Source organism: Phoca vitulina, unplaced genomic scaffold, assembly GCF_004348235.1.
Source record: "Phoca vitulina isolate PV1807 unplaced genomic scaffold, GSC_HSeal_1.0 scaffold30, whole genome shotgun sequence".
NCBI classification, from domain to species: Eukaryota; Metazoa; Chordata; class Mammalia; order Carnivora; family Phocidae; genus Phoca; species Phoca vitulina.
In genome coordinates this window covers 24,592,510-24,605,266 of record NW_022589733.1, presented here as the reverse complement: position 1 = coordinate 24,605,266, position 12,757 = coordinate 24,592,510, and the positions used below count along the sequence as shown (strand labels likewise).

The following is a 12,757-nucleotide window of genomic DNA, read 5'->3' as shown; positions in this document are numbered from 1 at the left end:
TCCAAGATAGACGACCCCTACAGTTCCAGGCCTCATAGATAGACATACAATGTCTGGCAGGAGACTGCCCATTCTTTCTCTTTTATTTTTTATTGAGGTATAATATACAGTAAAGTGCACACATCTTAAATGTATAGCTTGATTAATTTTTACATATTCATACACTTATGTGAATACCATTCGCAACAAGGTACAGAGCAATTTCTAGGACCCCAGGAGAACCCTACATGCAGAGTTGGGCCAGAAGCCCCCAAGATTGTATACGTATCCAGGACCCAAGGCAAGAGGAACTTTTCTTCAATTTTCAAAAGGTGATAACCCAAGATTGGACAATGGAAAGAGATTGTGTAAGATGAGGGGCTAAAGGTGCTGAGTATGGTAAAGTGGACCCCATAAACTATTGCTAAGACAACACAGTACTAATGAGCCCAGGAATCTTCTAGGGAGTTGAGGGAATTTGTACTCGGGCCAACCACTGCTTAGTTCCAGCCTATTTCTACTTGGTGGGATTTTGAGCCCAGAATAGCCAGATTTTCCAGTTTTTCAAGGGAAGTTGCAAATCTAGATTATTTGAAATCTATATTTTTAAGCGCAACTAATTTGAATTCACAAAAAATGCTTTTCAGGTCAAATAACGCATGCCTTTGAGCGTTGAGTTGGCCTCCTCATTAAGCTATTTGAAACAATGGAAAATAGTTCCTACCCTGGTTATCCTTAAAGTGGTTAGAAACTTTGTGATTTGAACAAATGTATGGAGTGCTAGTGAGCTGTAAAGAGGAGACTGGGAGAAATGAGATGATGCTGGAGGAGAAAGTCTGCTAGAGAACCCCAACGCATCCTTTTCCCCAGGCGTGGACCCCAGTGATGGGGCAAAAGTCTACGTCCTGGTTTGTCACTGCAGGTACCACTTACCCTGTCCAAGGGAAAAGGCTGAGCATGTTAAACTTCCAAATATTGGGTCCTAATTTCACATCTATTTTTCTATTCTCCTCCCATAAGGAAGATCTACTGAAATGGATCATAGACCTAAATGCACAAACTAAAACCATAAAACTTTAAAACAGGGGTTAAATTTTGTGATCTTGAGTTAGGCAAAGCGTTCTTAGATAGAAGCCCAGAAGCACCAGGGAAAAGAGAAAAATAGATAAATTGGACTTCATCAAAATGAGAAAATGTTATGCTTCAAAGGGTGCCATCAAGAGAGTGATGGTACACAATAGGAGGAAATATTTTCAAGGCCTGTGTTTTATGAGACTGGTATTCAGAATATATAAAGATCTCTTACAACTGAACCATAAAAAGACAAATAACCTGATTTTAAAATGGGCAAAGGATCTGGATAGACATTCTCCGAAGAACATACACCATGGCCAATAAAGACAAGAAAAGATGCTTAACATCATTATTGAACAGGGAGGTGCAAATCAAAAATACGATGAAATGCCGCTTCCCACCCACTAGGATGGCTTTAATCAAAGAGACAAGAGTATTGCCAAGGTGTGCGGAAACTGAAACCTTCATACATTGCTGCTGAGGTTGTAAAATGACACAGCTGCTTTGGAAAGCAATCTGGCAGTTTTCCTCAAAAGGTAAAGCACAGAATTACTATATGATCAAGAAACTCCGCAGGTATATATCCAAGAGAAATTAACTCTGAAGATGCGCTAAGTGAAAGAAGAAAATCCCATAAGACCACATATTGTATAATACCATTTATACGAAAAGTCCAGAATAGGCAAATCTATAGAGACAGAAAGATTAAGCCTGAGGCTGGGGACTGGGGAGAAATGGGTAAGGAGCTCATTTTTGGTGTGATAGTTGCACAAGTCTGCGAATTTACCAGAACTATTGCATTGTATACTTTAAATGGGTACATTTTATGTGAATTATGTTTCAATTAGGCTGTTTTTAAAAGTTTGCTGGCATAGTGCCACAGTAATGTCCTATTAATCACAAATGTGTGTTCATCTCTTTCTTAATTAAGATAACTGTAGGACTGGGTCAGTCAGACCCAGTCTAGTCCAGAGTATCAATGAGGAGCAATTTTCAGCTGGAAAAAAACATAAACCTGAAAAAAGAGGATGTTAATTGTTCATGCTTCCTCTGCATTTGTTCCTGATTGCTGCCTCCCATAACTGGATTATCTTAAAACATTTTAGTCTGGTAAAATTATAAAGATTGTACGCGACTGTACTTCCATATGGATTCACTTGAAGGATTCGTGCAGATGTCTGAATTCTAGAATGCAGTCGATTCCTGCTGACAGTAGTTATGTCTCTAAAGTCACCGTGCACACTCCATTATCGAACACTGAACCACTATTGGGGGAAATACAGGGTTGGGTTCCTGCGAGTCTCTGCTCACAATACTTTTGTCAACTGATCAATACATAATCTTGTTCTATGTGTGCTTCTGTTCAAAGACACCCTTTTAAATACATCTTTCTTACAATAGTTATGTGCAGTATTCATAATAAAACAATATTTCAATTACAGCATTTTTGTGTAATGTCCTTCACAATACTGCGACTGTATTAACTCTTTCCCTCAGTCATATGCACACAGGCAGTACACGTATATAGTACATGTAGTAAACACACAGGATAACATACGATACTCACATAAACACAGAGTACTGTGAACACATACTGTTATACCACACAGTAATGCAAATAGAGTCCTGAAAAAATTAGAGATTTCATGAAAACGTTAACTAGAACCTTACTGTTGACAGAACGGCAGGATGTGTGATGGTGCAGCACAGTGTGGGTAAACCTCTTGACCTTGGCTTGCCTCACGAAAACCAAGGAAGAGGTAGGTGGAATTTATTCTGCAGAAGAGGAAGAGGGCAGCATGTCCACATTTGGCAGTTCAACCTCAGGAGTTTGCCTCTCATGACTTGTTGACGGAGTCGGCAACTTTCCCTCCCAAACCGGCCTGAAAAATTGGGTCAGCCTCCTCTGCTTGGCTTTTTGCCTCAAATCTTTAAGCATCTTGGAATAAGGGGCAAATGCCGTGGAGGTGAGGCGCTTAAATCTGAGGCTGCGATCGAGCATAGGGTCGCACTCTTCCATGTCATTGAAAATTCTTTCCAAGGCAGAATTCCATTCTGATATTTTAGTCACTGTAAGAGGGTCAATTCTTGAAGCCGTAGGCTGGCTTTCATGTTCATCCTCGTCATTGCCAACTCCAATGCCTTGTTTTGCCATCTCATCCAGGTCTTCGTTGGTGGGTTCTACTGCCTTTTCTGCCAGAATTTCCTCCACGTCTTCCTCCTTCATGTCATCAAAGCCTTCCCCACTTATTTGCCGTGCAATGTGCATTATATTTTTGACACTGTCGTTTATACTTTCTGTAACACCTTCAAAGCCTTCAAAATCGTGCACACAGTCTGGCCAAACATTTTTCCAACAGCTATTGATAGTAGCTTGTTTGATGCTGTCCCAGGCTGTCCCAACATAATCAATAACGTTGCGCAGAGTGACTGACTTCCAATAGTCCAACATGGTAGTCTCGGTGTTGGACTTGAGAGCCTCAAAAGCCTTGCTATAAAGCTCCCTGGTATAGTGTGCCTTGAAAGCTTTTATTATCCCCTGATCCAGGGGTTGGATGAGAGATGTAGTGTTTGGGGGCATGAAAAGAACTTCTACGTTGGGGTGGGCACTTTTGAGTTCTTCACAGCAATGGACTGGGGCATTATCCAAAATTAATAAAACCTTGAAGGCAAGGTTTCTGCCCTGGAGATAGCATTCAACTTCCGGTATGAAGCAGTTATGGAACCAATCAGATGTCATCCACGCTTTTTTGCTCCACCTCCAATGGACTGGCATATGGTTCACGCTTTTGCCTGTCAGTGCTGGTGGATTCTGGGCTCTGTATACTATTAGGGGTTTGCACTTGAAGTCGCCCTTGGCATTGGTACACAAGAGCAAGGTTGCATAGTCTTGGAATGATTTAAAGCCAGGGGCTTTGCAGGCCATTTGCGTTATATAGGTTCTTTTGCCAACGTCCTTGTAAAATAAGCCAGTCTCATCAGCATTGAAAACCTGCTCTTCCACATATCCTTTCTCCTGTATAACACTCAGCAAGTATTTTTTAAACTCTTCTGCAGCCTCCTGATGTGCACAACTTGCCTCACCTGCGAGTTTAACATTGTTCACACCATACCGCTTTTTGAAACGTGCAAGCCAGCCAGCGCTGGCGGAGAAAGGTCTAATATTTTTCTGGCCCTGGGTAACATGACCATAAACTTCTTTGGCTTTCAGCCTCACGACAATGCTGTCCACCACACCTTTTTTATCGGTTGTCATCTCATGAATCCATAAATTTAGCCGCTTTTCCATCTTTTCCATTGCTTCCTCGCGCACTATAGACGTTACTTTAGCACTTTCCGGAGCAGCCTCACGTACAGATCGACGAATTTCCTTTTCCTTTTTCTTGATGTACCGGATTGTTGATTCATTAACATTGAACTCACGGCCAACAGCACTACAACTCATGCCTGAACGAAGTTTATCTAACACACGTATTTTCTCCATAAGGCACATCACAGCCTTCTTGCGCTTAGGAGCACTAGACAGCACTTCACCACTACGCTTGGGGGTCATTTTAAACAGCGAAATCACCACCAAAAAGCACAAAAATGCAAAAAACGTGCCCCTGAATAGACTGCGAAAAGGACAATTATTTACAGCATGACAGATGAAGCAAGAAAGCCCACTGCGTCTGCCTTGTTCAACCTCAGCAAGTATACCGCACCGTTGGTTGCCTCAAGAGTTTCACCCTCTGCGCATGTTCGCGAATAACCCCAGAAAGCACCGCGAATATTGATTTTGGGGTTATAGTAAGTTTAAACAAGTAAGCGAATTCGAAAATACCAACCTGTGAATAACGAAGGTCAACTGTATCCCCATAGACACGTAATTCTGTTTAAGCACATTTATTAAATCAGAGCGACCGGACGGTGCTGAAGACTACAAGTTCCAGCATGCACCGCTCCAGCGGCGGAGTACACGCTCTGTCAACCACTACAGTACCGCCAGGCGCGAGGCATTGGCCCGGAAATGTCGCGTTTGGACTACGCAGCACTCTCTGCGCATGCGCACACGTTGCGGGTTGGGGGCCCCGCCCCAGCCGCCCCCGCCGCCCCCACCCCCGCTGCAGCTCTATGGTCTCTCCCTAGAGCTTTGCCGTTTGGGGCAGCTGCTGAGGTCCTGTGGCTCCGCCCGCTCCGCGCGGCAGCGACATGGAGGAATTCGACTCTGAAGACTTCTCCACCTCGGAGGAGGACGAAGACTACGTGCCGTCGGGTGAGCGATTCGGCCGGAGGCGAGAGGAGGCTTGCTCCGCCCCGCGTTTCACGTGAGGCGCGCTTGGCCCGGCGTGCGTGGCCCGGTAGCCCCGCTGGCCCCGGTGGCCCCGGCGGCGCGGGTCTCGAGCGACCCCGCCGTGCAAGCCCCGGTTCCTCGCCCGCCTGCTCCGTCCGCGCGGTCGCCCCGGGCCGAGATATGTGCGCGGGGGAATCTCGCGCAGCCGACGCCCGCGGCCTGGCTCGGGCCGCCGCCCCCTCTCGGAGCGCGGGAACCCGCACGTGAACACCGCCCTCCTCTGGGGATGCTGTCGGTGTCGGTCGGTAGGCGGGCCGACTGCACCAGCGCTCAGGTCTGAAAGGCAGTGTGAGTGTTGGACGTGATCGTCAGACCTTCCGTCCCGAGGGCCTTGCTCGCTAGCACTACGTCCAAGATAAATCTATCCACTGTATGCCCTCGCATGGTTATTAGAAAGTTCATCTGATGATGCATTTTGTCTCTTTGCGACGTATACCTATTCCTCTTTTTTCAGGTGTCTCTGTCTTTGGTACAGGTTTCTCAAATTAAAGGGGGCCAAAATAAATCTTGTCACTGAAACCTACCCCTTCCGCTCTCGTGCGCCTTCCCCAGGCTATCCATCTCATTTAAAGTATCCATACAGTCGCTCAGGGGAAAAACAAAACAAAAACCCTAGGAATCATTCATTCTTATTTTCTCTCTTTTGGTTCAAGCAGTTGGTAAGTTCTGTTGTGTCTACGTGGGAAGTCGGTTTCTGACCGCTTCCTTGTCAATCTCCCTGTTACTGAGCTGCCATTATTCTTCACTAGGATTAGCCATAGCTTCCCAGCTGGTTTCCCTGATTCCGTTTCCATTCTTGGCCACCAACGTTGGTTTTATGGTAATGGCCAGAGTGGTTATTTGAAAACTAGTTTTCATTTTAATCAAAGTGGTGCATACCCATACTTAAACATAGTCAGGGGCGCCTGGGTGGCTCAGTCCGTTAAGGGTGGGACTCTTAATTTTGGCTCAGGTCGTGATCTCAGGGTGGTGAGATTGAGCCAAGGTTGGGCTCCATGCTAGGGGAGGAGCCTGCTTAAGATTCTCTCTGACCCTCCCTCCATCTCTAAAATGAGTAAATAAATCTTAAAAAAAAAAAGTCAATTATTTCTAAAAGCCTTGTTTTGAAAACTAACAGGCCCCATCACCTTGCATCCCTGTTCATTCCTCCTTAGGAGAAACTGCTTTCCACTTTTTAATTTGGTATTTTCATTTTATGTTGACTTAACCCATGCTCGGTAGGTGTTATTTTAATACCCTCTTAGGTCATCCCGATCATTCCCAACACACACCCTTCCACCCTCAGGCCCTCCCCAACTCCCCAGCCTGCCATTGTTACCATGTCCAGTTTTGGTTAGATCAGTATTCCAAGTTTACTTTTTTGTAATGCACACATTCAGGTCTGAACCATGTGGCGTATGCTGTGATTGCTTTTCCTACACAACTTGTTCTGTGTGGAATTAATAATTGCCATTTTGTCGTTGCTTAGTTGTCTATGTCTTTACTATTAATTTGACCCTAAACTCTAAGAATTGTATAAATCATCTCCCAAGGCAATCAGATTCATTAAAGAGTCGTTTACTTTCATGTTTTTGCCTTCTGACCTCCAGTTTGCCTTGATTTTATCACTTTTAAACCTAGGATCTTTTGTCACCATCACCACTCTGGGTGTTCCACTTATCTCCCTTTTCTGTTGGATTCCGTTTCTTGGGTCCTGTGTTATTTTTTTTTCTTGGTGTGTTCCACCAAAATGAGAATAAATTCTCAACTACTCGAGGACAGATGATGTATAATAGACATTCAAGGTGTCAAAACAGTATTTCTAAAAATAACTATGTGACCCCAGGGCATAATTGATACTTTGTCTGGTATAGAATTCTGTGTTTTGTAATAATAATTTTAGGCTTTATAATGATATGGTAATGGTAATGATAGCTTTCCATCAGAATGTTAAGGGTGTTGTTTTATTACTTGTTAGCTTCCAGTGTTTCTATTAAGAAGTCTGTTTTGCTAATTTCTGTTTGTTTGTATAAGATCTGTTTGTCTTTGGGGGCGCCTGGGTGGCTCAGTTGGTTAAGCGACTGCCTTTGGCTCAGGTCATGATCCTGGAGTCCCTGGATCGAGTCCCGCATCGGGCTCCCTGCTCGGCGGGGAGTCTGCTTCTCCCTCTGACCCTCCCCCCTCTCATGTGCTCTCTCTCTCGCATTCTCTCTCTCTCAAATAAATAAATAAAATCTTTAAAAAAAAAAAAAAAAAAGATCTGTTTGTCTTTGGAAGCTGATAGAATCTTCTCTTTATTCCTGATTTTTCTGATATTTCACAATGATATACCGTGGTATGAGTCTGTTCTCATCCATTGTGCTAGGTTTCTGGAACTTTTGGAGAGAGGTAATTTCCTTTTTTCATTTTCTGTTATTTTTCTGGAAACCTCATTATTCAGATGTTGAATCTTATGTTAGATCTTCTGGACTGGCCCTCTAATTTTATCATTCTATTTTCTAACTCTTGACTTTTTTCCACTCAATGGAAAATTCTCAGTATCTTCAACTCTTGTATTTTTTTCCTCCTTTGATATTTTTAAGTTTGAATAACTTTTTTCTCCCTTAGTCATTTTTTATAGCATCATGTTCTCATTTCATAGTGAAGTATCTTATTGCTCTATGGATATTAATACTAATTTAAATTTTTCAGTGTTTAACTTACATACAGTAAAATTTATTCTTTTCAGTGTACTGTTCTATCAGTTTTGATAAATGCTTAGAGTTGAGTGACCATCACCAAAATTAACAGTTCCAAGGCCACCCCCCCCAAATAAAACATAGACCATGATGTCTGAATAGAAAGTTTTATTTCTTCTTTTCCAATAGGTATGTCTTTTGTTTCTTTTGCTTGCTTCACTGCTCTTGGTAAGACTTCCAGTATGACGTTGAATAGGAGTGGTGAGAGTGGACATCCTTGCCTTGTTCCCAGTTTTAAGAGGAAATTATCAGTGTTTCACTATTTAGTATGTTAGCTATGGGTTACAGATGCCTTTTGTGTGTGCATGTTTTAAGTCCTTTACATTGACTAATACATTACTAGCTCACTCACTACTGAGTATGTGCTATTCTCTTCATTTTGCAGACAAAGAAATTGAGGCATAGAGAATTAAAGCAAGTTGCGCAAAATCATTCGGCTATAGAGTAGCTGAGCTGGGGTTTGAACCCTGTCAGTCTGCGTATACTGCTCCTCACCGATGCATTTTATCAGGTTAAAGAAGTTCCCTCTACTCCTGATTTGCTGAGAGGCAAATTTTGTCAAATGCTTTTCCTCCATCTGTTGATAGGATTTTGTATGATTTTTCTTCCTGTTAATACGGTGAATTGCAGGGCGCCTGGGTGGCTCAGTTGTTAAGCGTCTGCCTTCGGCTCAGGTCATGATCCCAGGGTCCTGGGATCGAGCCCCGCGTCGGGCTCCCTGCTCAGCAGGAAGCCTGCTTCTCCCTCTCCTACTCCCCCTGCTTGTGTTCCCTCTCTAGCTGTGTCTCTCTCTCTGTCAAATAAATAAATAAAATCTTAAAAAAAAAAAAAATACGGTGAATTATAGTGATTGCTTTTTAAATTTTGAACAGCCTTTTATTTTTGGGATAAAACTCATTTGGTCATGCTGTATTGTTCTTTTTATACATTGCTGGGGCGCTTGGGTGGCTTAGTCGATTAAGTGTCCAACTCTTGATTTCGGCTCAGGTCATGATCTCAGGGTTGTGAGATCCAGCCGCACATTGGGTTCCACACTCAGCATGGAGTCTGCTTGAGATTCTTTCTGCCTCCCCCTTCTCCCTCCCCCTCTGCTCCTCCTACTGCTTACCTGCTCTCCCCCTCCAAAATAAATAATAAAGTCTTTTTATACATTGCTGAATTTTGTTTCCTAGTATTTTGTTGAGAATTTCTGCATCTGTATATGAGGGATGTTGGTGTGTAGTTGTCGTGTAATTTCCTTGTTTTGTTTTAGTATCAGATTCTGCTGCCTCAAGACATGAGGAAACATTTCTCCAAGGTGATTTTTGTTCACCCTGTATTTTGGTTTTATTAGATACTTCCTCAGATTTTCAGTGATTCTTAGTTGTTTGGCTCATGTTTAAGCATGGAGGACTAAAAAGGTGATTGGAAGCTCTGAGTCTTTGGACAAGATACGTTCATTTTGTTCTTTGTTATTATCTACAGGGACGTTATTTTGCTTCTTTTTTTTTGTCAAAGTAACTGCATGGAATTTGATCATTTTGTGCATGTGTATAATTTAAAATTTGCTTATCTCTTATCAATGGAACTGAGCATTTTTTACATATGTGAGATCCAGAGCCATATTTTTCTCCTTGTCTGAACTGTTTGCAACATTTGCCCATTTTTATGGTGAAAAATAACCTTATATTACTACAAAAGTAGTGTGTGAGCTTTGTAGAAAATTAGAAAATTCAGACAGTTAAGCATCAAAAAATAGAATCATTGCATTATCAGTATTAATCCTTTAGTGAACTCTGATCTTTTTCTACACCCAGGTATAGATACTTGTATTTTAACCCCAACCTGAAATCATACTTTTTCTGTTACTTTGTGACCTGCTCTTTTCAGTGAACAATCTCTCTCTGTTCATTTCAGTAAACTTTGGACTCATCTTATATACAGACCTTATTCAGATTTTGCCACTTGACCCAGAATAGACTATAGCTTGTTTATCCAAATCACGGTTAGATTCAGGACTACCCATATCATCTAGTTGTCCCATCCTTTAAATTTGTTTTAATCTAGCATGCTCTGTAATGACATTGATTTGCTTAAGAGATCAAGCAGGTATGTCCTGCAGAATGTCTCACCTTCTGGATTTGTCTGATCGCTCCCTCCCTGTATTTTAGGTTGTTCCTTTGTCCTTTGAATTTTCTGTAATTCTGAAATTACTGGAATTCTGAAGTTCTGAAATTTCTGGAAGTTAGATCTAAATGCTCGATGGGTTCAGATGAAATATTTTTGGCTAGAATACCTTATAGATGACTGTGTGTTTCATAATGCATAACATCAAAAGACATGCAGCCCCAGGTTCGTTCCCATAGTTGCGACTACCGGATTCAGGGGATGAGAGTCTGATCCCTCTATTGTGTAATTTCTTCCCTTGGAACTGAAGTATTCTGTGTAATACTTAATGGTTAAAACTTCATTTTTTGAAAACATTACTTGATAATCCTTGCCTAAATTACTATCATTACAGTGTGAAAAGTGATATTTTTCTAATTCTGTGGTGTTTCTACATTTATTAGTTGATGTTCTGTAAAGTATTGCTTTCCCTCATCAATTGGGAAAGGATAAGTGTTTAATTCATTTTCTTTAATTATTAACTTTCAAAGTAGGGAATAATTTTAATAGTAGCTTTAAGAAGTATAAATTATTTTTTTAAAGATTTTAAAATTATTTATTTATTTGAGAGAGAGAGCACAGGCAGGGGGAGGGGCAGAGGGAAAGGGAGCAGCAGGTTCCCCGCTGAGCAGGGAGCCAGACACCGGGCTCAGTCCCAGAACCCAGGGATCATGACCTGAGCCGGAGGCAGATGCTTAACCGACTGAGCCACCCAGGCACCCCAGTGCAAATTACTTTTTGTCTTTTTTAAAAAACATCACAAAGAGCTTATAGATTTTTATTGTTTCAATGTGTTTTAGTCAACTAACAGTTATTCCTTTTAATGCTCAAGTTACCAGTTTTGGCCACTAGGAGTTCTTTCAAGCTGGATCTTACATCGTTTTAATGTGACCCTTTATTCTTAAATAACTTCCTTGCTTTCTGACACAGCAAGATGTCCCAGTTTCACCTTGTGCTTTCCTTCCTTCAGACCTGAAATTGGCTGGGAGCCCTTTTCATGATGAATCATATCGAGGTATATAATCTGGACTCTGAAGAGATGCTCATTGCTACCAAAGTGACATTGTTTGTGTGCCATTTCAGTGAACAGAACTAGAAAATGTTTATCTTAAAAAGAGAGTTCATATTGATACTTTTTTTTTTTTAAAGATTTGATTTTTTAAGTAATCTTTACACCCAGCATGGGGCTTGAATTTACAACCCTGAGATCAAAAGTTGCATGCTCTACCTACTGAGCCAGCCAGGCACCCCTCATATTGATATTTTTAGTTCAGTTTTAACATTTGAATTTTCATCTAATTTCTTTGATTTTATAATCATGTGTCATTTCTCTTACTCCAAAGATCTGGATCCCTGACGTGATTAACATAGTACTTACTTGCTTTAACCTGTTATATAAAGGAAATAGTTTCAAAATATCAGCATTGGGCACCTGGGTGGCTCAGTCGGTTAAGTCTGCCTTCGGCTCAGGTCATGATCTCAGGGTCCTGGGATCGAGTTCCACATCCGGCTCCCTACTCAGTGGGGACCCTTTTTCTCCCTGTCCCTCTGCTCCCCCCATGTTCTCTTTCTCTCTCTCAAATAAATAAATAAAATTAAAAAGAAAAAACAAAACAAAACAAAATACGAACATTACTACACAGAATAGAGTTGTTGTTTTTTGTTTATTTTTTGTCTTTACAATGGGTCTTGCTAAGGGTGTGTAGTCAAAATACTGTTTCTGAAGTCCTTGGAATAAATCCTTTCTTTGTCAGTTTTGTTATTGTTTGGGTTTACAGTTATTTATTCAAACAAGTATTTATTCAAACTGTTCTTAATTTAAGGGCTTTTCAAAATTCTTAGGAAAGATGAAGAGAATTCTTGCTTCTACCCCTGACTATCCCACTCTGTTCTACCCTGACCCTTATAAGGCACCTATTTTCATTAGTATTTTGCTTATCCTTCCAGTGTTGCTTTTTGCAAATATAAACAAATACAATGCAGCTATATGCCTACTTAGCTTGTAGGTTTGTGCTTTTTAAAAGTTTTTTTGCTGCCGTGATTTTACTGGGGTTTCAGGGGAAGCAAAATGACATTTGTGCCTTCAGACTGCCATCTTAGCCTGGAACTCAGGCCTTTGTTCAGGAAACACTTTCATTTATCACTTGGTTTGTGGTATTCAGCCTTGAATGTGTATTCTGTGTATTTTCACATGACTGGCTCCTTCTCATCAACTTCGTTCTTTTTTTAAATCTCTGCCATCATATTTGTAGTTTTCAAGAGTTTTTAAAAATTATTTAAAGTTTCTTGAAAAATGTTTAAGTCACTATTTAATGAATGCCGTACTTTCTCTTATCTCTTTGAGGATATTAATTATAAAGGGTTTTGTTGGGTTTTTTTAAATTCTATTTCCCCTGAATTCCTTTCTTGTTTTTCTGTCTTGCCTTTCATATTGGAGGCTTTCCTCAAGTGTTTGGTGGCCCTCGGTTCATTGTGAGTGAAATATTTAGAAGCTGGTTGGATGTACAGG

At 41.3% G+C, this 12,757-nt stretch overlaps 2 protein-coding genes across 2 annotated transcripts in view; one reads left to right on the top strand and one right to left on the bottom strand.

The window, feature by feature from the left end:
* Positions 1–2,824: 2,824 nt before the first annotated feature.
* Positions 2,825–4,606, bottom strand: LOC116644473 (tigger transposable element-derived protein 1-like). The gene has a single exon (XM_032424046.1). The coding sequence runs from the start codon at positions 4,604–4,606 to the stop codon at positions 2,825–2,827; it is 1,782 nt and encodes a 593-aa protein (XP_032279937.1).
* Positions 4,607–5,122: 516 nt separating this feature from the next.
* Positions 5,123–12,757, top strand: part of CFDP1 (craniofacial development protein 1) — a 122,308-nt gene continuing 114,673 nt past the window's right edge. The window contains exon 1 of the mRNA XM_032424084.1: positions 5,123–5,308. Coding sequence (XP_032279975.1) covers positions 5,245–5,308 — 64 coding nt within the window. The 5' untranslated portion in view covers positions 5,123–5,244. The remainder of the gene's footprint in view (positions 5,309–12,757) is intronic.

Excerpts from the sequence above, each read along its gene's own strand:
- LOC116644473 (XM_032424046.1), bottom strand. The coding sequence starts at position 4,606 with ATGACCCCCAAGCGTAGTGGTGAAGTGCTGTCTAGTGCTCCTAAGCGC.